The 27,347-nt window shown below is 37.7% G+C and overlaps 1 protein-coding gene across 1 annotated transcript in view; it reads left to right on the top strand.

Annotated features, from left to right (window-relative positions):
* Positions 1-27,347, top strand: part of LOC136857314 (aminopeptidase N-like) — a 195,231-nt gene that overhangs the window by 24,074 nt on the left and 143,810 nt on the right. Inside the window, exons 5-6 of the mRNA XM_068231070.1 lie at positions 17,122-17,277; positions 23,283-23,450. Coding sequence (XP_068087171.1) covers positions 17,122-17,277; positions 23,283-23,450 — 324 coding nt within the window. The remainder of the gene's footprint in view (positions 1-17,121; positions 17,278-23,282; positions 23,451-27,347) is intronic.

Raw genomic sequence — 27,347 nt, 5'->3', positions numbered from 1 at the left:
CTGAAGTAGAATCTAATATAGGGAAATTGCCTTTAGAATCGCAAAGTGATACAAGATTCGAAGTTAAAAAGAAACTTCCAACCTTAGTAAAAGAAATAAATAACAACTTAAATCCCGACCTCACTAAACAAATCAAAGAATTAAAAACTAAAATCGACGAAAGCAACATAATAGTAACCAAAGCTGATAAAGGAGAAACTACAGTTATTTTAAATAAGCAAGATTACATTAAGAAAACAGAAGGAATTTTCTCAAATGGAGCCTATTCGATAATACAGAAAGATCCTATAATCAAAATTCAACGAAACCTAAGGAAATTACTTAAAAATTCTTATTTTCTCTTTAATGATCTAGAATGTCAGAAGCTGATAAATATGAATCTCAAAATACCAACAGCCAAAGCCATGCCTAAAATCCATAAAGCTAACATACCTATGCGACCTATAATTAACTGCATGAATAGCCCAACATATAAGACCTCTAAATATATACATCCTTTTTTGAAAAAGCACTATAAATTTTACAATAATTCTACAATTAATAATTCAATAGAATTATGTGATAAACTAAATAAATTCGAACTGCAACCACATCATAAAATGTGTTCATATGATATAACTAACATGTACCCTTGCATACCGATCAACGAAACCATTAATATAATCAAAATAAATTTATTCAGTCATAGTAAATTAAGTAAGTATGAAATTTTTTTTTTGCTAGGGGCTTTACGTCGCACCGACACAGATAGGTCTTATGGCGACGATGGGATGGGAAAGGCCTAGGAGTTGGTAGGAAGCGGCCGTGGCCTTAATTAAGGTACAGCCCCAGCATTTGCCTGGTGTGAAAATGGGAAACCACGGAAAACCATTTTCAGGGCTGCCGATAGTGGGATTCGAACCTACTATCTCCCGGATGCAAGCTCACAGCCGCGCGCCTCTACGCGCACGGCCAACTCGCCCGGTAAAGTATGAAATAGAAGAATTCATAAACGTATTAAGATTTACTTTAAATAATAATTACTTCACATTTAAGCAAAAGATATATCAGCAAATGTGCTTACGAATGGGTGACCCTGCATCAGGTATACTAGCTAACATTTATATGGATCATTTAGAACACATTAAAATTTTAAATAACATAGATGGACTAAACCTTTGGCTGAGATACGTGGATGACACGTTTGTTATAATAGACAGTAAACTGAACAATAGTGATAATATATTGGATTTCTTAAATAAATTAGACAGTAATATAAAATTCACTAAGGAAGATGAAAGGAACAATTCATTACGTTTCCTAGATATAAATGTAAAGAGAGCAGGAAACAAATTTGACTTCCAGATTTATAGAAAACCGACGTTTACTCCAGTAACGATCAAAAACCAGTCATTCCACCCCAACTCTCACAAACAGGCAGCATTTTTGAGTTTGGTTTACAGAACCCTAAATATTCCACTAACAAACAAGAATTTAAAGAAAGAACTTGATTTTATAAAAAATCTAGCACTCAATAACAGTTACAAAATAGATATGATTAACAAAATCATTAATAAGATGAAAATAAAATTGCCACTAATCTTGTACCAGATAAAAATAAAAAATCCAAATTTCCAACTTTCACATTTACTAACCCAGCTATGTACCAAATCACTAATACCATCAAAAAACAAAATATTAACATTGCCTTCAAGACCCAAAACACGAACCGAAACGTTTTCTTCAACCACAATAAAGTTAATACAAATAGTAATCAATATCAAGGATATGGAATATATAGGCTCACGTGCGCAGAGTGCAATTTGTCATACGTTGGCCAGACTGGCCGAAGCTTTATAATAAGATATCTTGAACATGTAAATGCAGCCAAACACAGGAAACATTCTGCAATGAGTACACACATGCAAGAAACTGGACACAGTTTTACAACTATTGAAAAGGATTTTAAAATCTTAAGAAGAGTAGAAAAAGGAAGAGAATTGACGGAATTGGCAAACATATACATTCATTTAGATCAACAATACAATAAAAATAAAAACCTAAATGATGAAATAGAAATAAAGAATCCCATCTTATTACAATTACCGGAACTAATACAAATACCCAAATCAGATATAAATAAATTCTATAAACAATTTAATCCGATAAAAGTTAATGGCTTATTGACACAAACAAACTCAACTCCTCCCCTCACTTCCCCTAGACTATCCCCTCCACAGTCTACTGCATCTACCGACGCGCCGCCTACCTTAACTTCCCCCTCCCCGCCAAAACGTAAACTCATCAACACTCACTCATACAACACAAGAAGTGCAAACCGGATAACAAGTAGTTCTCAAGAGGCTAGGAGTAACACCAAACAATTACGCAGCAGAAAGGAAAGTAAGAGACAATTCTTCCAATAAGATGTTATGCAGAAATACAATCAAAACCATAAACATATAATTTTTATCTTTCATTACAGATACACCAAGGAGCCATTATGGAACGTTCGAGAACATTTTAAATCCAATATCACAAAGTGTTTCATCAACAAGTTTGTTCACGAACAATTTTACCCCATTGATAACATAAATTAATACCAATACATTTTATAAATGTTATTCCAGCAACGAGAAGAAGTCTATCGACCATAATGACAATTATCAACTGCAGGAAATATTCAATACTGTTATGAAGTTTTAATGACAATTATACAAGTTAAGCAACGGGAATCAACACAACTAGCCAGATTTCAAAGTTTTTAATTTTATTCTTATTTTTAAACAATTTTAAAAGATATGCACCGGATGAGTTTCAACGATAAAATGTTGGACTGAAGAAGATTTTAGACAAAAAGTGTTAACTTAAGACATAATTTTATTGTTGTGTGACATTTAAAATGTTATAAGATTGTCAATTAGTTTTATAGGAGTAATCTTGAACCAAAAGAATTGTTTTATGATCTTACACAATCTTGGATTAATGATAGTTTGGCTGATGATGCTCACGAAAAGGAGCGAAACATGTACCATGTAAACATCATAATAAATATATAAGTTTGTAATATATTTTTATTGTATTGAAAAGGTGGCAATTGGCAAAACTAAAGGAATTGTATCACAAGTAGATCTTCAATACGGACGAGGAAAATGAAGTTTATAACCTGCAATAAATGGTATGTTCCGAGCTGTCAGCGGAGAGATGGCGTAGAATGACGTTAGTAGACGAATAAGTTTGAGTGGCATTTATAAAAGTAGGAAAGATCACAATATGAAGATAAAGTTGGAATACAAGAGGACAAACTGGGGCAAATATTAATTTATAGGAACGGGAGTTAGGGATTGGAAGAACTTACCAAGGGAGACGTTCAATAAATTTCCAATTTCTTTGAAATCATTTAGGAAAAGGCTAGGAAAGCAACAGATAGGGAATCTGCCACCTGGGTGACTGCCCTAAATGCAGATCAGTATTCATTTATTCATTCCCAGATCTATGCTCCACAGTCAGGTTGTTCAAATGAAGAAAAAGAAGCCTTCTTGTCCAACTTGGAAGAACATATTGATTGTGTGGGAGATTTTAATGCTCAGATTGGATCAGGCAGTCTGGGCTATGTATCCTCCCTGGTTCCTCATGGAATGGGGAACAGGACAACAGAGAGCGAACATCTTCTACATCTTTTTATGAGTAACAATATGGTTGTAAGCAATACTTGGTTCAAGAAAAGGGACATGCATAAGATCACGAGATATAGTTGGGACAATCAATATGGAACTGTGATTTATTATATACTCACTGACCAAGAAGTTTGGAAGATTGTAAATTATGTCAAAGTAGTTCCTAGTGAAAATTTGGATGGCCACAGGCTGTTGGTTGCGGATATCACAAAGAGAAGACCTCTTAAAGTCTACAACAAAAGAACACCAAAAATAAAAACTTAGAGACTTTCTGAACCAAGGATGAAGGAAATGTATCGAGAAAATGTTTGGAAGATGTTACCAAAACAAAATCTGAGATCTGCAGATGAGAAATGGGATAACCTTAGGAGAGTATGTGGAAGGCAGAGCCAAATAAGAAAATCCAAAGAAACAGCATGGTGGAATGAGGATGTAAAAGCTGCTGCCAAAACTAGAAATGGTGCAAGAAGAGCTTTGTACCATGCCAAAGTGCTAGGAAATCTTAATGAAATTGAGGATAAACTGTCATTTAACAGAGAAAGAAGTTTACATGTCAAAAGAATAGTTGACATTGAGAAACGGAAATGCAAAGAAGATCTTGCCAATAGAATAGGGCAAGACGAACACAAGAAGCTCCTGTATAGCATTGTTAAAAACAAGAGAAATTATAATAGTACTATCAACACAGTAGAGCTTCCAAACGAAGAGAAAATGCAATATTACAGTAGTTGAGTAGATATTTCAATCACTTACTGAACTATAATACAACGGATGACACACAAGATGACCCTCTAAACTCTATAAATTATAATGTAGAAAGTTGGACATGACTGGAAGTGGAAACAGCAATATGTAAAATGAAAAACAAGAAGTATGCAGGAGTGGATGAGTTCAGTGCAGACGGACATGATCAAAGCACGTGGAGAACCTGGAATACAATGTTTGGACAGAGTACTATATAAAAGTTGGGAAGAAAATGAAATCCCCAGTGAATGGAGGATAAGAGTGATTATTCCAGTATTTAAGACAGGTGACCGAAAGAAGTGTAAGAACTGGTGTAACCCTTCTATCTCATGAGTTAAAAATATATGAGACAATACCATAAACCAAGAAATAGGCAATAGAATACAAGCTGCATTAAAATTCTACCAGTCCGTTTGTCAATTACTTTGGGATGACTCATTTCCCCAAGCTTGCAAGCTCATACTGTACAAAACATACCTTGTACCACTTCTAACATACGGACTGGAAGCAGCAACGTTGATTAGATCTGCACAAAGTTGCCTACAGGCCACTGAAATAAAGTTCCTTTGATCATGTTTCCAAAAGACGAGGAGAGACAAAATAAGGAATGAAAGTATTCAGCAACAAGTTGGATTGGACAGGAACCTGTTGGAAACCTTAGAATTAAGCAGATTATGATAGTATGGTCATATGAGAAGGATGGCTCCAATTAGGACCCCAAGAGCATACTATGAAAGGAATGTTGTTGATAAGAGGTCCCGAGGGAGGCGTCGTGCCATTTGGGAAAAGTGAATTTTCAAAGACCTTGCCAAACGTGATGTAAATTGACAGCAAAAGGTAGAACATCAGATGTGGATTTTTTTAAAAAAATTTAAAAATGCTATTTGTTCGGGGCGTCAACCCATGTGGATCTTTTACCCGTACTGGCACCATATTGTATGAACTTGCATTTAATTGGAATGGCGGTAGTGTGGAATGTTGTGTGTGATAAAAGAAAGGAAGATTAAGGATGTCACAAACACCCAGTCCTCAGGCCAGGGATATTAATCATTACAATTAAAATACCCTGACCTGACCGGGAATCGAACCTGGGGCCGCCGAGTGACAGGCGGACGCGTTGCCCCCTACTCCGCGGGGCTGGACTCAGCTGTGGATGGACAGGATGAACTGGAAGTGGCTCGTAAGCACCCGCATCCGGCTTGCTGGAGCAGAAAGTCGATGATGATGATGATGATGAAATGTAAGGGAACCTTTCAGTATTTTAACATGGTTAATCGAGAATACTTATTGGTGTGTAAGAGCTGTTACAATGTTCAATTATTAAAATTTGAAAGAAATACTCCAGTTACCAGATTTTCCAGGCAGTGCATTGTACACAGAAATAAGCATAACGGCCTTGGACTATTTAAAGCCGAGTGGGAAGTCAACCTACAGTGAATAAATGCCTGCAACACACTCATTAGACTGCCCCTAATGGCTACTTACTTACAACTACGAACCCCATGGCGGGGACTGTGGATTGCTTGAATACACTTGGCATCCTGAATCCTACTCCCATATCAAACCTGAAAACCAATCTTCCAGATATAAGTAAAATGCGGAGTGATCTCCGTGAAGGAGAATTTGTTAAGGGGTGTAAATTACCTCAAAAGGGACTGGCTAGTTGCTTTATGTCGCACCGACACAGATAGGTCTTATGGCGACAATGGGACAGAGAAGGGCTGGGAGTGGGAAGGAAGCGGCCGTGGCCTTAATTAAGGTACAGCCTGGTGTGAAAACGGGAAGCCATGGAAAACCATTTTCAGGGCTGCCGACAGTGGGGTTCGAACCTACTATCTCCCGAATACTGGATACTGGCCGCACTTGAGCGACTGCAGCTATCGAGCTTGAGGGACTAGGAGTAGAGCTGTATAAGGAATATACTCCTGCCAAGATCTGGGTGAAGTACCATCAAGGTCTTACATGTGGTGAATGGCACGAGGTAATGAAAATGACATCTAATGTTTTCTCACTTAGAAGTATCCCTGGGAGATCTCAAGATGGCAGCCTCTGTTGTAACATCACACCGGCCAGTCTGAGGTGGTTAACATTGAAAGGAGGAACATTTATATACCTGCAATCAAATTTTACCGGCAAAAGTACCATTTAGAAGAGCTGGAAGTATTGTGTTTAAATGGTAGGGGCACATGGCACTATAAGTAGATTTTCAATGAATTTCTGGAACAGATTTGGCTTACAGAAGATCAGAATCAATCTTTTTGATAGTCGCCACTTTACAAGGGTCTTTACCTATTTTAAAATCACATCTGTATTTGCTGTAGTTTCCTTTATATCCCTTTATCCTTTATATGTCCTTTTTTTAAATTTCTAAATGTTTAATGCTGGGTTATTAATCTTTGATTATTTAGATATATTTATCAGATGATGTTAATATTCAAATTTAATTTTGTAAATTTTTTATGTAGTTGAAATTTGTCCTTGTGGCAATCCAGAATGTCTGGAAAGTCGTTGAGTTTCTCAATAAATATTCTGTGTACAGGATGGTCGGAAACAACATGAACAGGGTATATTACCGTTAAAAGGGTTAGTCATGTTGATAAATAATTTGAAAGAAATAATTCTATATCTCACACCATTGTCATTTTATTAGCTTTGAAGTTAGCCAATCAGATCTCTTTGCTGGCGAATGCACATGAGCTTTTCGAGAAAGTAACTATTTAATAAATTCGAACTTCATTGGCGGTTTCCGCTAAGTGTCACATACATTTTACCTGGCACTTGTTTCCTTCTCAGACATAGTTTTTCAAGTTTTTGCTGCCCTCTTAACTATTTGTGATTGTAACTCAACGAAGACAGACTGTCATTTTAAATTTTAGCACAGTGAATTCGTCCTTGTTTTAAAATTGTAACCCACTACAGGTTTTAGACTAAGAGGTCCACAACATCGCCATAATCACTTATTGCTTTAATTCCGTCATGTCTCATTTGTTTTTATTCTTTTCTTCATTATGTTTTAACACATTTTTAGCATCAATTATGTAAAGAAAGTAACCTTTTTTCACTGAAGATGGCTCAAACGAGTTGAAACACGTATGACTATTATTACTCCATCTAATGATGGAGATGTGTGTGTATTGAACAGGAGGACATATTACATTTCTTTTGTAAAGTGCATATAGACTTTGCAGCAATGTTGCTAAATCTGCATGACTTAAGAACTGCTTGAGAACTATGCTGCGAAATCGGCATCAAACACAAACACATCTTTGCTTTCAGTCAGTGTCATTGTAGCGTACTTGCTTTGGCGTGATCCTGTCACCTGCGATGTCTGTATTCAAACCCCTCCCTTGGTTAAGTTTCATTCTTCGACTAGTGCTCTCATACTGGTCTTAAGTCACGTATAGATTTCGCAATAACACCTTGCAAAGCCACTTGAATTTGCCTGCGAAGTGACCTGATTGGTTATTATCAGCAGCTGATTAAATACAACGGTGCCATCATCATAATAATCTGGAACAGTTTCCAACCACAGGCTGGGTCTGCTTGGAACATAAGCCTCTCCATCGTTTTCTGTCCATCCATCACTTCTCTTCTCTCACTGTCATCCAGTTCCCTCCTCTTGCCTTGATGGTTTTCTTTACAACTTTTAGCCATCTGTCCCTAGGTCTTCCTCTAGGTCTCCTTCAACTCCTTTTCTAAAATCTTTCTTCATATCCTCTCTTCTTCCATTCTCTTAACTTGTCCATACAACTGCAGCCTTGACTTTTCTACTTTGTTCTGTGGGGATACCTCATTTACCATTTCTCAAACCTTCTCATTTCTTACTCTGTCCATTCTTGTTAAACCTACTTGACACCTCTGAAACTTCATTTTTACTGCTTGTATTCTACGTAGGCAAGTCAATAAGCATCTGCAATTTTGCTCTAATTGTCTGTAGGTTTGCTCGATGGCATTGTGTGCTCACCAGTCGCTAGAAGACACCATTGCCTATGTCTGTGGTAGGTTTCAGCATTAAGAGATCAGTACAGCTTGTGCTGTTGTGACGTAAAGATGCCCATGCCACTCTCTGTTTGCACCAAGAAAGAACAGCATTCTGTTTTGGTATTTTTTTTTGTAGTCTGAGGGTGCACTAGGAGCGGAAATTCATAGAAGACTTTCAGCATAATACGGGGACAATGTTTTGCCACAGCGAAGTGTTCACCAGTGGATTGAACAGTTCAAAAGGGTTTGCACGAGCGTGAAGGATGAGGAAAGATCTGGGCATCCTGGGCATCCATCTGCAGCTGTAACTGATGCCAATATTGAACAAGTGCGTCATACGATCCTGAATAACAGATGAGCGACTGTTGATGACGTGGCAAACCATATGCACGTTAGCCATGGTTCTGCATATGAAATCATGCATAACAGGCTTAACTTTCACAAAGTCTGTTCGAGATGGGTTCCAAAACAACACAATGAAGAGCAGAAGTGCAATCATGTGAGAATCTGTCAGCACCTGCTGGACCATCATGCTAACGACGGTGAAATGTTTCTGAAACGGATCATCACTGGAGATGAAACATGGGTTCACCACTTCAAACCAGAGAACAAACATCAGAGCATGGAATGGAAGCATCCCAGATCCACAGTCCAAAAGAAAAAACAAATTTATCCAGTATCCAGTATTCGGGAGATAGTGGGTTCAAACCCCACTGTCGGCAGCCGTGAAGATGGTTTTCCGTGGTTTCACATTTTCACACCAGGCAAATGCTGGGGCTGTACCTTAATTAAGGCCACGGATGCTTCCTTCCCATTCCTAGCCCTTTCCTCTATCATCGTCGCCATAAGACGTATCTGTGTCGGTGCGACGTAAAGCAACTTGCAAAAAAGAAAAAGAAATTCAACAGTCAACCTTCTGCAGGAAAAGTGATATTCAAAATGTTTTGGAACTCTCAAGGGCCAATCCTGGAACATTACCTGGAAAAGGGGGCAAAAATAAACAGTAAACATTACAGAGATATCTTGGTAAACAAACTGAAACGTGCAATTTGCAACAAACGCAAAGGTCAATTGTTGGAAGGAGTTCTTTTGTCGCATGACAATGTGCGGCCACATACCACCACCTACAATGCTCAAACTCTTCAGATGCTTCATTTTGAGGTATTGGAACATCTGCCTATAGTCCTGATCTCACCCCCATCGGATTACCATCTGTTTGGTCACTTAAAATGCTCTAACAGGCTGTCGATTCAGCTCTGATCAACAGGTGAAGGAAGTGGTGCATACATGGCTTGCTGCTCAACCCAAAATCTTTTTTTGCAGAGGATATCAGAAAGCTTGTGAAACGGTGGACTATGTGAATTGAAAAGCAGGGTGACTATGTTGATAAATGATATCAATAAAAAGTGTGTAGCCTTTTTGTAATAAATTATAAAAATTGATTGCAGACACTTATTGACTTGCCCTCGTACTTTTATCCCTCTCCTTCATCACCCATGTTTCTGATCTATATGTCAAAATTGGCACGAAAGTCTTGTAGATAATTCCTCTACACCTCTGTGGTACATCCCTGTTCCACATCAATCCTCCCACATTCTTAGAGAATCCATTTGCACACCTTCCTCTTTAATTGATTTGTTTCCTCCATTTTCTTCAATTACACTTACCAGGTATTTAAAGCTTTCAGCTCTTTTCAACTGCTCTGATCCTAATGCCATGCCATTACACGCTTGGTTCTTGTTCCATGTCGTTACCAGAACTTCACTCTTTTATGCTGAAAACTTCATTCTATAAGATGACACAGCTTCCTCTCATACATTTACCTGTTACTGCAATTCACTCTCACTGTTTCCCCATATTAGTAGATCATCTGCAAACAACACTGCTTTCATTCTTCTCTCCCCAATGGTCTGTGCTACTTTCTGTATGATATCATCCATCACCACTATAAATAGTAGAGATGAGAGGGCACTTCTTTGCTTTACACCATTTGTTAACTTAAACCATCCAGTTCTTTCGGTTCTGATTTTAGCACAGTTTTTGCTTCTATCATACATATTTTTCATCTATGCCTTCTCTGTATCCATAAAGGCCATCACCAAATCTTCCCCATACTCACAATGCTGTACTTGTAGCTACCTCACTGTGAATATGAGATCAATAGTTGACCTTCCTTGTCTAAAGCCATACTGTTCTTCTCAATTATTTTTCTACTGCCTTTCTTATTCACTTTTCCAGTACTTTTTCATATATCTTGGCATCAGGGTTATACCACAGTAGTTCTGACATTTTCTTCTGTCTCCTTTCTTAAAAATGGGTACTATTACATCCTTCTTCCAATATTCTGGTAATTTTTCTCATTCCACATTACCCATATCATCCTGTATAGCCACTATGTACCCACTTCCCCTGCACCTCTTATCGTCCTCTCCTCGTGCTTTTCTCAGTTTCATTCTCTTCACAACTTCATCCACTTCTGCCGAGGTTAACTCCTCCATTTTCTTCTCACACCTGTCATCTATTTCCTCAATATGATATTTGTCACTTAATCCAACCACATTTAGGAGGCCCTCAAAATATTCCTTCCATTTCCTCACTTCTCTCCACTAGGTTACCATTATTATCCTCAATTCTGTCCACTTCACTCTGCCTATACTTCCTTTTAATTATCACCATTCCATACAATAATTTATGATTGCCTTTACTATCTTCCTCCATCATCTCCATCCATTTCCTCCTCTCCTCTATAACACCTTTTTAGCTTCCATCCGTTTGTTCGTATAGTCTTCTCTTGTCTCTAGTGTTGTTTGTTGGAACCACATCCGAAAGGTCTTGTTTTCTTCCCTGCTGATTCTTTCACTCTGTCATTCCCCCATGATGTCTAATCAATCAATCAATCAATCAATCAATCAATCAAGACTGATCTGCATTTAGGGCAGTTGCCCAGGTGGCAGATTTCCTAGCCTTTTCTTAAATGATTTCAATGACATTGGAAATTTATTGAACATCTCCCTTGGAAAGTTATTCCAGTCCGTAACTCCCCTTCCTATAAATGAATATTGGCCCCAATTTGTCCACTTGAATTCCAACATTATATTCATATTGTGATCTTTCCTACTTTTAAAGACGCCACTCAAACTTCTTCGTTTAGTAACGTCATTCCATGCCATTTCTCCCCTGACAGCTCGGAACATACCACTTAGACAAGCAGCTCGTCCTCTATCTCCCAGTTCTTCCCAGCCCAAACTTTGTAACATTTTTGTAACACTACACTTTTGTTGGAAATCACCCAGAACAAATTGAGCTGCTTTTCTTCAGATTTTTTCCAGTTCGTGAATCAAGTAATCCTCGTGAGGGTCCCGTACACTAGAACCATACTCTAGTTGGGGCATTACCAGAGACTTATATGCCCTCTCCTTTGCATCCTTACTACAACCCATAAACACCCTCATAACCATGTGCAGAGATCTGTATCCTGTATCCCCGAAAAGAACTTTCACCCCATCAATGCAGTAATTAAAACTGAGAGGAATGTTCCTATTTGTGATACTCACTACCTAACTTTTAACCCCGTTTATCATCATACCATTGCCTACTGTCAATCTCACATGATTATCAAGGTCATTTTGCGAAATATAGCAACCCATTCAGTCACCCTTTTGTCTAGTCCAATTGCACTCATTTTTGCCAGTAGTCTCACATGAACCACTCTATCAAATGCTTTAGACAGGTCAATCGCAGTACATTTCATTTGACCTCCTGAATCCAAGATATCTGCTATATCTTGCTGGAATCCTACAAATTGAGCTTCAGTGGAATAACCTTTCCTAAAACGGAACAGCCTTCTATCGAACCAGTTATTCATTTTGCAAACATGTGAAATATAATAAGAAGAATCCGTTCCCAAAGCTTACATACAACACATGTGAAGATTACTGCCTGTAATTTTCAGCTTTATGTCTTATCACCCATTCCTATATACACAGGGGCTACTATAGCAACTCTCCATTCATTTCATATAGCTCCTTCAACAATACAATAATCAAATAAGTACTTCAGATATGGTACCATATCCCAACCCATTGTCTTCAGTATATCCCCAGAAATCTTATCAATTCCAACTGCATTTCTAGTTTTCAACTTTTCTATCTTATTGTAAACATCATTGTTATAATATGTAAATTTTAATACTTCTTTAGCATTAGTCACCTCCTCTATCTGGACATTATCCTTGTAACCAACAATCTTTAGATACCGGTACTGCTTACTGAATACTTCTGACTTTTGAAGATCCTCACATACACACTTTCCTTGTTCATTAATTATTCCTGAAATGTCCTTCTTGGAACATGTTTCTGCCTTAAAGTACCTACACATACACATCCATTTTTCACTAAAATTTGTATGACTGCTAATTATGCTTGCCATCATGTTATACTAAGCTGCCTTCTTTGCTAGAGAAAATTTCCTAGTAAGTTCCTTCAGTTTCTTCTTATTCCACAGCCATGTCTAACTCTTTTCTTCACAATCTGCACCTCCTTCTTAGTCGCCTTATTTCTCTATTATAATAAGGTGGGTCTTTACCATTCCTTACCACCTTTAAAGGTACAAACCTGTTTTCACATTCCTCAACAATTTCTTTAAACCCATCCCGAAAGAAGAATTTGTAAGCTACAAAAAAGTTAAGGATGAAAAACATGAAATTCTGGGTGTAAGGCTCATCTCTAAAGATAATAGGCAACTTGTCCGACTCGTTGGCTGAACGGTCAGCATACTGGCCTTCGGTTCAGAGGGTCCCTGGTTCGATTCCCGGCCGGGCCGGGGATTTTAACCTTAATTGGTTAATTCCAATGGCACGGGGGCTGGGTGTATGTGTTGTCTTCATCATCATTTCATCCTCATCACGACGCGCAGGTCGCCTACGGGTGTCAAATAGAAAGACCTGCACCTGGCGAGCCGAACCCGTCCTGGGATATCCCGGCACTAAAAGCCATACGACATTTCATAGGCAACTTGATGTCTTTGGAGTGTACAGACCGGGAAAGGGTAGCGCTGATGCTAATTCAGAATTATTTGATAAGATAATCAGCTATGTGGGAAACGATAAGGAAAGGAACATGATTGTAGCAGGTGATCTCAATTTACCAAATGTCAATTGGAAAGGTAATGCGAACGACAGGAAGCATGAACAACAAATGGCAAATTAGTAAATATGGGAAGGGCAGCTGATTCAGAAAGTAATGGAACCAACTAGAGGGAAGAATATTTTGGATGTGGTGCTGATAAAACCAGATGAGCTCTATAGAGAAACTGAAGTAATTAGTGGTATTAGTGATCACAAAGCTGTTTCTGTCACGGTTCAAAATAAATGTGAAAGAAAGGAAGGTATTAAAATTAGGACTATTAGGCAGTACCATATAGCTGATAAAACAGGCATGAGGGAGTTTTTAAAAAGTAACTATAATCGCTGGAAAATGGTAAATAAAAAAGTAAACAGACACTGGGAAGGGTTTAAAGCAATTGTTGAGGAATGTGAAAATAGGTTTGTACCTTTAAAGGTGGTAACGAATTGTAAAAATCCACTATATTATAACAAAGAAGTAAAGAGACTAAGAAGGAGGTGCATGTTGGAACGAAATAGAGTTAGAAATGGCTGTGGAAGTAAGGAGAAATTGAAGGAACTTACTAGGAAATGGAATGTATCAAAGAAGTCAGCTTAGGATAACGAGGTGGCAAGCATAATTATTGTCATACAAATTTTAGTGAAAAATGGAAGGGTATGTATAGGTATTTTAAGGCAGAAAAAGTTTCCAAGAAGGGAATTCCAGGAATCATTAATGAACAAGGGAAGTGTGTATGTGAGAATCTTCAAATGCAGAAGTATTCAGTAAACAGTATGTAGAGGTCGTTGGTTACAAGGATAATGTTCAGATAGGGGATGTGAGTAATACTAAAGAAGTATTAAAATTTACCTAGGATAACAAAGACATTTACAGTAAGATACAAAAGTTGAAAACTAGTAAAGCAGATGGAATTGACAAGATTTCTGGGGATATACTAAAGGCAATAGGTTGGGATATAGTACCATATCTGAAATACTTATTTGATTATTTTTGGTTGAAGGAGCTATACCAAATGACTGGAGAGTAGCTATAGTAGCCCCTGTGTATAAAGGAAAGGGTGATGAACATAAAGCTGAAAATTACAGGCCAGTCAGTTTGATATGCATTGTATGTAAGCTTTGGGAAAGCATTCTTTCTGATTATAATAGGCATGTTTGTAAAATTAATAACTGGTTTGATAGAAGACAGTTTGGGTTTAGGAAAGGTTATTCGACTGAAGCTCAGCTTGTAGGATTTCAGCAAGATATACCAGATATCCTGGATTCAGGAGGCCAAATGGACTGTATTACGATTGACCTATCTAAGGAATTTGATAGGGTAGATCATGGAAGACTACTGACAAAAATGAGTGCTATTGGACTAGACAAAAGAGTGACTGAATGGGTGGCCATATTTCTAGAAAATAGAATTCAGAGAATTAGAGTAGGCGAAGCTTTATCTGACCCTGTAATAATTAAGAGGGGAATTTCTCAAGGCAGTATTACTGGACCTTTATGTTCTCTTATATATATAAATGATATGAGAAAAGGAGTGGAATCAGAGGTAAGGCTTTTTGCGGATGATGTTATTCTCTATAGAGTAATAAATAAGTTACAAGATTGTGAACAACTGCAACGTGACCTCGAAAATGTTGTGAGATGGACAGCAGGCAATGGTATGTTGATAAATGGGGTTAAAAGTCAAGTTGTGAGTTTCACAAATAGGAAAAGTCCTCTCAGTTTTAATTACTATGTTGATGGGATGAAAGTTACCCTTGGGGATCATTGTAAGTACCTAGGTGTTAATATAAGAAAAGACCTTCACTGGGGTAATCACATAAATATGATTGTTAAAAAAGAGTACAGATCTCTGCACATGGTTATGAGGTTATGTAGGGGTTGTAGTAAGGATGTAAAGGAGAATGCATATAAGTCTCTGGTAAGACCCCAACTAGAGTATGGTTCCAGTGTATGGGACCATCACCAGGATTATTTGATTCAAGAACTGGAAAAAATCCAAAGAATAGCAGCTCGATTTGTTCTGGGTGATTTCCGACAAAAGAGTAGCGTTACAAAAATAATTCAAATTTGGGCTGGGAAGACTTAGAAGAAAGGAGACGAGCTGCTCGATTAAATGGTATGTTCCGAGCTGTCAGTGGAGAGATGGCGTGGGAGGATATCAGTAGACGAATAAATTTGAGTGGTGTCTTTAAAAGTAAGAAAGATCACAATATGAAAATAAAGTTGTAATTCAAGAGGACAAATTGGGGCAAATATTTGTTTATAGGAAAGGGAGTTAGGGATTGAAATAACTAATCAATGGAAATGTTCAATAATTTTCCAATTTCTTTGCGATCATTTAAGAAAAGGCTAGGAAAACAACAGATAGGGAAACTGCCACCTGTGTGACTGCCCTAAATGCAGATCAGTATTGATTGATTGATTGATTGATTGATTGATTGATTGATTGATTGATTGATTGATTGATTGATTGATTGATTGATTGATTGATTGATTGATTGATTGATTGATTGATTGATTGATTGATTGATTGATTGATTGATTGATTGATTGATTGATTGATTGATTGATTGATTGATTGATTGATTGATTGATTGATTGATTGATTGATTGATTGATTGATTGATTGATTGATTGATTGATTGATTGATTGATTGATTGATTGATTGATTGATTGATTGATTGATTGATTGATTGATTGATTGATTGATTGATTGATTGATTGATTGATTGATTGATTGATTGATTGATTGATTGATTGATTGATTGATTGATTGATTGATTGATTGATTGATTGATTGATTGATTGATTGATTGATTGATTGATTGATTGATTGATTGATTGATTGATTGATTGGAAAGCAGAAATGAGCTCATCAGGTGCTATTAAGAAATGGATATACTGTAGTTAACTGGGACTGATGAGGAGAGAACCTTTCCATATGAAGATGTAGTCCTTGTCCTTTAATTTTTCTGTTTTCTTTGTATCCACTTTTTGTCACTCCTGCTTCCCATACTGACCTGTCAATGCTTTTATTCTTTTATATGTTCTCTTTCATGTTCTATTTGATTTGTCACTACTTTGTGCTTTTCCATAATTTGTAATATCATTTGCTGCATCTTTAAACTTTTTGTTTTCTTTTTGCTTCATCCAATCCAGTCACTACTGATCTGCATTTAGGGCAGTCGCCCAGGTGGGAGGTTCCCTATCTGTTGATTTTCTAGCCCTTTCTTAACTGATTACAAAGAAATTGGAAATTCATTGAACATCTCCCTTGGTAAGTTATTCCAATCCCTAATTCTCCTTCTTATAAATGAAAATTTGCCCTAATTTGTCCTCTTGAATTGCAACTTTATCTTCTTCTGCAGCAGTACTGTATAAATGTGGTTAATCTATTCTTTTTCGTTTTGTCTATTGTCCAGGTTTCACATCCATACAGTGAACATTCCAAACATATGTTTTCAGCTATCTTTTCCTTGTAACCCAACTGATGCTATTTGTGATAAAGAGGCTTTTCTTTTTACCAGTTTTTGCTTCATCCAATCCAATTTTCTGTGTAAACATCTCATTCTGTTCTTAGTTACATAATATAATGAGAAGTTCTCTGTCTGTTACAGGTGGTTGGCTGTTACCCAGTTCGAAGCAACAGATGCACGAAGAGCTTTCCCCTGCTTTGATGAGCCTGAATATAAGGCCCGCTTCAAGATAAGTATAGGACGATTAAAAACTTACCGATCCATCAGCAACATGCCGCTGTTAACTACTGAACCCATGTCAGTACCCATTTATATACCATAAATACATATACATAAAATAGAATTTTGTCTGTACACTTCTTAGAATTAAAAAATGTCATTTCTGTATTGGTCATGTCCACAGTAAGAAGGAAATGCAATTTGTAATTTTTCATCATGTCTGCCTGTCTGTCTGTATTGAAACCATTCAGTACCCTGCTCAGGTACATAACACAATACCCTGTGAATAGTTTGTATAATTTTGATATTTATTTGGAGATTATTTGAAATATATGCATCGTGTGGGCCATGTACGGGGTGCAATCGACGTGCGGATGAACCGAGAACCGAGGGTGGTAAGCTGTTGAACAAAGACCACAAGCGGTTGGTGTGGCAGAGAGATGAAACAGCGGTTTCAGTCACACAAGAGAGAAAAAAAGGTATGTGAAGTTGGAGTCTATCTCTATCATCTGAGGGAGTAGCTTATTTTCAGTGATTCAGAACACCACAGGACAATTTCCCGTATTTAGCAGCAGATTTCACGTGTTCCAACACACAATTTTGGCGCTCAAATGAGTGGACATTTGCATCCAGACATAGAAGATTTATGCATAAGAGCTAATTAAATCGAGCAGGATTTATGCTATTCATTGGTATGAAAGTTGGGTGTAATTAATTGAACGTCTCTAATGACATCAATCAGAACACAGGAATTTTCTATTATATCAGATGTTGATTGGGGAATTATCGTCTCTAAAGGGGACTAACTGTCTAAATAACCCCTGCCTACAGGGCACTTATGAAAATTCAAGATTTGTGGCATTGATTATGTGAGAACCCACGATCGGATTCGAACGGCAAGTGAGTTTTTGGAATTACACGATTTAAAACTTCTACATGAATATCCATTGAGCTCTGAACTCCTATTATTAACCAAGTGATTTTATTGTTGAAAAGGGTGGAGTTAACCCCCACTCAAGTGGAAGTCAGAAGAGGCTTTTAAAAGAAACACCATCCCAACTGGAGCTCAGTCAGTCAGTTGAACCAGATGGGTGTATTCAGATGGTAGGGTCGCGACATTCCTTCTCATGAATGTATTTCTTTCTGTGAGAGAGGAAGTATTCCAACTGGTGTTTTTAGAAGTGATAAGTTATTCCTAGCCATGTTTTGTGTGATCGTAAGTTATTGAGGACAGCAAGTGGAGAAAGGTTAGCAGTGTTAGCTGGGAGTGAGTGCAGACTGTGAGGAAATTTAGCCTGCCGTGTGGTGGAACAATTGATACTTTTATCTTCATTGAGGGACTTGAATAGCAAGCTACAGGACTTTATTGCCATTCATAGTAAATCCAACTCACGTCTTACGAGTGGGTCACTACAGGTACCGTGGTAACTAAAGATTAGAAAGTCATATAAACAATCACTCTGAATGACATGTTATCTTTTTGGCCACATTAATGTGAATGCCCCAGAATGTCGAGTCTGTACAAGTGGCAACGGACATTGGGATACAAACCCCGCCATAATGCCTGCAGTTGTCGGGATCCAGATCGTACCTTAGTGCTTGCAGAACTTCAAGACCATCAAGGCCAACATGGGACCGCAACAATCCTGATTTCAAGAAGACAGCAGCTCCCAATCCTAGCATGGAGTCGGTGTGCAGTTGTGTGGACTTAGGATTTGCACCCAGTGAAGTGTCATTACAGAAGATCAGTACATTCTCATAAATTCTTAGTATGATTCCATACAACTTTGAATGATAGTTTAATTTTAATGTAAATAATCTTTCTTTAATGCCAAGATGCATTTTGATATTAATTTAGCCTGTATATAGCAAGAGGAGCGAATCTAAAAGGGTGGAGATGTTAGTGTTCTATTTTTTCTCAAGGATAAACAAATAATTAATCATTTTATTTAATTTTATTTGCATGTGATATTGTTTATTTTGCATTCTAGATGTGTGATAAGTATTTGTTTGAGGAATCACCAGTAGAATGGGAAAGACAAGATAGCAGTGTGATGGATAGCTTGTGTTTTTCTTTGATTGAAGTGAATAAGTTGCAACATCTTCCTGAATCATAACCTTTAATTATTATGAGGGGTAGAGCAGCATGGTATTTCAGTCATAAGTGTAAATTGCATGGAAGTAGGTACACTATACCGTATTTACGTGAATAATCCCAGCATATTTTTTAAAAAATTTTGAGACACGAAATTGGGGTGCAGATTTTATTTGTGTCGAGGTTGCCAACATGCTCCTGGCTCACCTAGTTTTCGATGCTGAGTGTATAGTTACGCTCTGTGCAACTGTAGATGGAAGAAAACTGTCCCCATATGTCATATTTAAACCGAAAACAATTCAGACTTTTAATTCTAAATTGACTTTACATTTTTCAAAAATAGTACCGGTAACTTATTTTACAGAGTAATTTAAATTCAAAATTTCTCCGCGTCACGATAGAACATGTCTTCTGAAACGTGCAGGGGTAGCTTTTCGCACTTTCACTCACTTCGGTGTGTCTGTAGTGTGTTTCATAGTTGAAAATAGAGTGAAATCGTAATTCTTTTGCATTCAGGGTTCTAAGGAACGCTACAATATCACACGGAAAAGCAGAATCCACAAAACTGGCAAGGGTTGGCATTTCTGAATTACAAGATGGCTGTTAATTCGAAATCACGTAGTTGGAAGTCAGATTTCCGTACTACAAAGACTTTGATTTAACGAGGTTTTACTGTATCGCAAAACTACCATCAGATTTTGCCGTGTGTCTACTTCAAGTGTTTACATTGCACGAAAAGAATATCCACCACCGGTCGTGTGAGAAATATTTTAGACGTGGAGTGTGACGAACTTGTAAGTAATTTAGGAGAGGATTCTAGTGATGCAAAAGAGAACGAATCTTCCCATCTACAGGGAATCGAGCCTATTGCAAGTTCAGATTAATGAAATACCTGTCATGTAAGTAGGCCTACTTGCTCATTTTCATTTTACATGTTCATATTTGCGTAAAGACCACGTGGACCTCGCGGAGTGATACGAAATGTTTGTTTATGCTTACGTTACTCTTTTGATGGAAGGAATTTTAGTTCATTTCATTTTTTTCAAAATGAGCCTTCCTAAAATGAGGGTGCGGTCATTATTCGGTTAAATATGGTATTTAGCTGTAAGACCTGCTGTATTCATGAAGAGAGAAGAATGACCTGACCGAGGTACGAATGTGGATTAGTAGAGAGCATAACTGCAATTTTTACAGTAGAATTCCCTTTGGTAGAGATTTTGAAATTAATTCTAAGAGTTTTTGATTAGTGCGGATTACAATTTCATGTGTATGTATTTGGTTGAGGGAGAGGCTTGCAAGTGATAATGATTGAAGTTGAATATTTAAGCCATTCAAGAGTATATCTAGGAGAAGTGTAAGAGGCCTCTGGAATAATTGACATGGTGAGAATACATGACTGATATCCGTGGAAGATATTTTCCCTACGTGAGACATGATACAAGAATGTGTTAATTGGACTTCCTCTTAGGAAAGAAATGAGCTGTGTTTAAAATCCAGCTATGTGTAAGATGTGTGTTGGTTGTACCTGTCCCAAACAGTTGATAGATTTATAGCCTCAGCTGACTGTAGCAAGGCGAAGTCGTTTCCTCGCCTTATGGCCAACCATGTTATCAAGTGAAATGTATGAATCCTACTACAAGCTAGTCTCTCTCTCATCTTAAACAACACTGCACTAAATTCATTTCAACATCAATCTGTCACTTACCAAAGAGAAAGTATTCGGGAGAATGTTTAGATGTGATGTTTCCCTCCAAATCATTCTTTATTAAATGAGCCGTTAGATAGGGCAATTCAGATGAGTACCTGAGATCAGCAGAACAGTGGTTTGACCCAATCTGAGTGTTGGATATGTGAGTAGAATATTTGAGGCCTTACGGGGCCGAGATGACTACAAGAGCGTTAAATGTGCATATTCATGTCTTGTTTTACAGGATTTGCCCCATCATGAAGTGTACTGCTTTTTATGTTTATGGAATGGTCTTATTTATCCATGTTTGGAGACTCAAGCTTGAGTCAAATGTCACCAATTTTGCTCTTGTCCAAGTGTTGTATATATTAATTATAAGCAATTTCATCCAGAGAGATTAGTTTATTGATTTCTAGTTAGGGTTTTTAAGTATTTGTAATTCAGTGCATATTTAGCTGTGGTTTCATTTGCTACCTGATTTTCAAATGTCGCTCTGTAGATGATAGCTTGGGTAATTAATGGCGTGTGGTCACCGGAGAGGCTTGATGCAGGTTTTTCGATTTGACGTCGCACAAGCAACCTGCACGTCTGTAAGAATGGGGCCCTACCTACGATGAATTCTAATGTTGAAGACGGCACAAACACTTAAGCCCCGAGCCAAACGAATTAACTTATGAAAGTTAAAATATCCGGGCTGGCTGGGAATCACACCCAGCACCTCTTGGAACAAAGACCAGGTAATCATTTAGCCATGGAGCCGGACACAGCCTGGGTGAAATGTTTGCCTTGCTACAGGAAGTACCACACAATCGGTTATCAATCATTTCAAAGAGAGTCCTTAATCGTCCAACCGAAGAATGATGTCAAAACTTACACTATTTGAGGTACTGTTTGGCAGTTTTCATGGGCTTTATATTTACAAATGTGAAAGAGTGATGCCGTTTTAGACTTCAATACCTAAATCAGAATTTCCCGAACTTGACAAGAATATTATATCTCTATACGACAGAATTAGTCGCTTAAGTGCGGCCAGTATCCAGTATTCGGGAGATTGTGGGTTCGAACCCCACTGTCGGCAGCCCTGAAGATGGTTTTCCGTGGTTTCCCATTTTCACACCAGGCAAATGCTGGGGCTGTACCTTAATTAAGGCCACGGCTGCTCCCTTCCCACTCCTAGCCCTGTCCTGTCCCATCGCCGCCATAAGACCTATCTGTGTCGGTGCGACGTAAAGCAACTTGTAAAAAAAAAAGAATTAGGACTTTCATTAGAATACGTCATCTCAACAATAAACATCAAATAGATGCTATGAAGAAGTATTCAGTGAAGAAGAGTCGACTGTGGGCAGCTTCAGCTTCTTCAACAACTTCCTAAGTCATCAAAACGTGAGTTCTAAATACAATTAAACCAACAACTATTCCAGTGTTTCTATGTATTGAGCTTAGAGTTGGCTTTTAAGATGTAATTAATCAGAGTTTATTCTATTGTTTATCTACAGTATCATATGATTGATTGCAGGAAGTATGTAAAGTACCATTTTATTTTAATAAGGCCAACCATTTAATTTTTTAATTGAACTTATTTTTCTTAATCATCGACATTTATGCTGCATGCAGGCAAACGCAGGCGCGCGTTCCTAGCCCTCCAGTCTACGTCACACGCGGTCAACCAATGAGAGCACTGTGAGCGGGAATGGTCTACCTAATATACTCTACCTACCTTGAGTAAGACCATTGACGTCAGATCCCCACTGGCTACACTCCCGCCTGCAAACTTAAGAACACCATGTCTCAGTTGAACAAACATTTTCTGCCTCAAAAATGTTGGACTACCACAGAACAACAAAGGCAGAAGAAAGGCTTAGCAACTTATCAGGTGTAAAGATTCAGAGTAACATTATAAGGGCACTGGACAATAAGGATGTAAATGTAAATTCATGTCCTCTTCCTTAGGCAGTGCAGCTCTTTTCAAACTCACCCGCAATGGAGTGAGCTGTAATAAGGATGTATTTACCTTTACTGGGCAAGGAGCAAGGCATTGAACATTTTAGGGTATTTTGGATTAATCTTAAACAAATATTTAAAAATCCTCACGGTTTACAGCATGTATTTGGTTGAGGGAGAGGCTTGCAAGTGATAATGAATGAAGTTGAATATTTAAGCCATTTGAGAGTTCATTAAATATGAGGGGTGGCATTTACTGCAGATCTAGGGGTGGATATTTTATAAATACACCACTGTGTCCAATGCATTTGACAATATTGACTGAAAATAATATAATTAGAATGAACATTATGATTTCAGGAAGGGAAGGCCTGACTGGACACTGGACCATTTTCAGACGTCTGAGAGAATGTCTACATATTTGGTTGCTTTTATTGTATCGGACATGGAGTATCACATATCTGATAACAGTGACAGTCGTGTAATGTTCAGGATATGGGCAAGGAGAGATGCTATTAACCAAACAAAGTGAGTAAGTAATCCACTGATATAAAACTAAATATTATGTAACATGTCTGTAACATGTCTATGTCAGTAATATTTTGTAAGAATTTTCGAACATCAATCTCAGTAGTCAGTCCTTGGCTGAATGGTCAGCATCAAGACCTTCGGTTCAGAGGGTTCTGGATTTGATTCCCAGTTAGTTCAGGGATTTTAATCACATCTGGTTAATTCCTCTGGCTCAGAGACTGGGTGCTAGTGTTTGTTCCTAACATACTCCTCTTCATATACACACACAACACACCACACTACCAATCACTACAGACACACTCCATAGTGAATACATCCCTCCATGTAGCATTAGCCATGAAAAACAGGGTCTAGTCCACACGTACAACACAGTTTGCTCTTACGACCTCACCAGGTTGTGGGAAAAGAGGGAGAAGAAGAATATCATTGAAGTCAGTGAATGCCTAAATATACTGTTCCAATATATCATCATTGTGCTTGTGAAAACTGCAATGTGACTATGATGCAGGAGAAATACTGATCCACAGCACATGCATCATTAAGAACAATAATTACTTGGTATTATTCAAGCAATATTGAAATTTCAATGACAGAATCTTACCAGTCAGAGTTCTAAGCTAAAATATTTTACATAGTGGTTTTTGCAAGCACAATATTACTTTTTCATTAATAGTTGTATTTACGAAGGATCCTTATGTTTCTAATATATCTCCATTTTCTCTATCAGTGGCCATTATGTTGTGATGAGAATCAAATCACATCACATTTCACTATTTTTATAACAGTAAATGTATTGCTCCACTGGAGCACTTTCAACAACTTGCTCCCAAGCGTCAGTTGCTGAAGACAAGTGGACAGTGAGCAGTTAAAAGTACACTACAAAGTGTTGTACTTCATTTACTATTATAAAAGTAGTGGTCTTTTTTTATAAGCGTCTTCTTCTGCTTCTTCTTCCTATGATCATGACAACAACAACAACTGCATACAGGCATATTTTGAATCGACATCCCTTAATCTGTATGTACGACAATTCAAATATTCTACTTTACTAGATGGCAGCAAGTTATACACTTGCTGAATTTTAATTGATTTTTTAGGCTAAATCCCAAATGTATCCCTGAGATTTTTACATACTGGTATTATACAATATGGATGATGAATGATCCGAAAAATTTAAGGATGAGAAACGTGAAATTATAGGTGTAAGCTTCATCTCTAAAGGTAATGGGCAACTTGATGTTTTTGTGGTGTACAGACCTGGAAAGGGAGACGCTGATGCTCGTGCGGAAATATTTGATAAGATAATCAGCCGTGTAGACAACAACACAGAAAGGATCTCAATTTACCAAATGTTAACTGGGAAGTAAATGCATATGGCAGAAAGCACAACAAACTGGTACTGGTAATGAATAAGTTAATCTGGGAAACCAGAACATGATGGAACCAACTGGAGGAGAAAATAATCTAGACATTCTGCTGTTAAAATCAGATGAGCTCTACAGAGAAACTGAAATAATAGATGGTGTGAGTCATCATGAAGCTGTTTTTGTCATAGTTATAAATCATATCAGTCAATCAAATGTCATCAACGATCTGCATTTAGGGCTGTCACCCAGGTGGCAGATTCCTTATCAATTGTTTACCTAGCCTTTCCTTAAATGTTCTTAAAAATGCAATAGAAAGGAAGGTTTTAAAATTAGGATTATTAGACAATACCATATGGTTTATAAAAGAAGCATGGGTGATTTCAAAAAGCAGTTATTGTCCGTGGAAGATGTAAACAGCCTATGTGATTTTTAAAGCAGTTGTTGAGGAATGTGAAAACAGGTACAGTATGTACGTTTAAAGGTAAGGACACACAGTATTATATCAGAGAAATAAAGAGATTAAGGAGGAGGAGCAGATTAGAAATAAATATAATTAGAAATTGTTGTGGAAGTAAGGGACATTGAAGGAACTTATCCGAAAATGTCAGCTAAGAATAACGTGATAACAGACATAATAATTGGCAGTTGTAAGAAATTTAGGGAAAAATTGAAAGTATATAGGTACTTTAAGACAGAAACAGGTTCCAGGAAGGACATTCCAGGGATCTTTAACGGAGATGGTGTGTGTGTATATGTGAGAACTCACAGAAGGCAGAAGTACTCAGTCAGCAGTGCATAAAGACAGTTGGATATAAGGATAATGTCCCAGTTTAGGAGGGGACTAATATTGGTGAAGTACTGAAATTTACCTATGAAGATAATAAAAACATTTACAGAAAGATGCGAAGGTTGAAAGTTAGAATCTTGCATCTGGGAGATAGTGGGTTCGAACCCCACTGTCGGCAACCCTGAAGATGGTTTTACGTGGTTTCCCATTTTTACACCAGACGAATGCTGAGGCTGCACCTTAATTGAGGCCACAGCTGCTTCCTTCCCAGTCCTAGCCCTTTCCTATCATATCATCGCCATAAGACCTATCTGTGTTGGTGCAACGTAAAGCAAGTAACAAAAAAATGAATAAACATATCTGGGATTGGTAAGATTTCGTGGGATATACTGAAGGCAATAATAATAATAATAATAATAATAATAATAATAATAATAATAATAATAATAATAATTGTACCGGGCGGTACACCTCCACGCCGCTAATTTAAAATTTGCGCCAGTTGAAACTCCTCTGCTGGAAGAAGTCTGAACTTTATCGACGGTATTAATTTTCAAGTTTCTCAGAAGATGTCACTACTTGGAAAGTTTGGAGTTTTTGAACTGTGCCACTTTTGATGTATTTTTGTTTTACCGGTAGTAAGAAGTGTGAACTTTCTCTTCTAGAGGACACTACTGAAAAACTACAATGGTGCACCCTAGTGCGATGTGAAAGAACTGTTTTTGGAGAAATTTTTATTTCAAAAGTTTGTTTCTTGTTAAATTTCTTTCTGTTATTGTTTAAGTTGGCTGTATACCCCTCTCTTTCCCCTTGTTTTGTATTTAGCCTATCCCGAATTTCTTTAATTAATTTCTGACCAATCTGATGTATCTTCCCCCAACTTGAATATGCTGCTTATCCCTAACCAATAAAGTTTTGGTGGGAGGGTGTTCTCATTCCAAAAACGCCTCGAACTTTCCGCGAGAGTATATAAACTGCTGATTTTTGGGTCTCTGCGCCACTTCTGTTCCATCTTTTAGTGTGTAAAGTACATAGCAGGGGGCGGGAAGCGCCTCTTTCTTCGGCAGCGGTCAACAACAAGGTAATGGCCGATTAATAACTTCTTTCTTTGCTAGCTCAGCAGTTTAACTCTCGGGGCGGGTCCGAAGTTTTTCCATAATGTAACCTTCCTTAAAATGTAAAGACCCTTGGTATCTATTCTATCTTTAAACTGCATATCGGGATAGAGAGTGCTTAACCCTCTCGAGCTCCCACTCATATTGTTTTGAGGTGAACTTATTTTTTCTCAACCTATTCTTCTTTAACGTAATGTAAATTGTTCCTTTCTAAAGTCACCTCTTTAGTATGGGATTAGCCCCTGCATTAATGGCCTAGTGCCAAGTAGGTTTTAAACAAATGTATTAGGAGTGCAGGTCGCCTCCTCTCAAGTGGTTATTTTAGAGGTCATGTAATTAACCTTTTTTTCTTACTTAATAGACCTCAGTAGGTTGGGTATTTTACCCCTGTATCTATGTCCTTAGAGGACAACTTGAAGGTGGAGTTTGGTATGGCCTTTAATAGGCTTAATGTTGAGAGCGAGTGGCTCTTTCTCGAAAATTGAGTGTTGTATGCCTCGGGGAGGCTTTTCTGTGTAATTTGGAGCAAGTGCTCCTGAGCATGAATGGGGTTTTCTGCCCCTCTGTTAAAACTTATTTTGGAGTAAGGTTGGGCTGATTGCCCAAGAATTGTGAAGTCGGGGCG

The sequence above is a fragment of the Anabrus simplex genome, chromosome 1, assembly GCF_040414725.1.
Source record: "Anabrus simplex isolate iqAnaSimp1 chromosome 1, ASM4041472v1, whole genome shotgun sequence".
In the NCBI taxonomy this organism is placed as follows: domain Eukaryota; kingdom Metazoa; phylum Arthropoda; class Insecta; order Orthoptera; family Tettigoniidae; genus Anabrus; species Anabrus simplex.
This window is presented reverse-complemented; position numbering and strand designations above follow the sequence as displayed.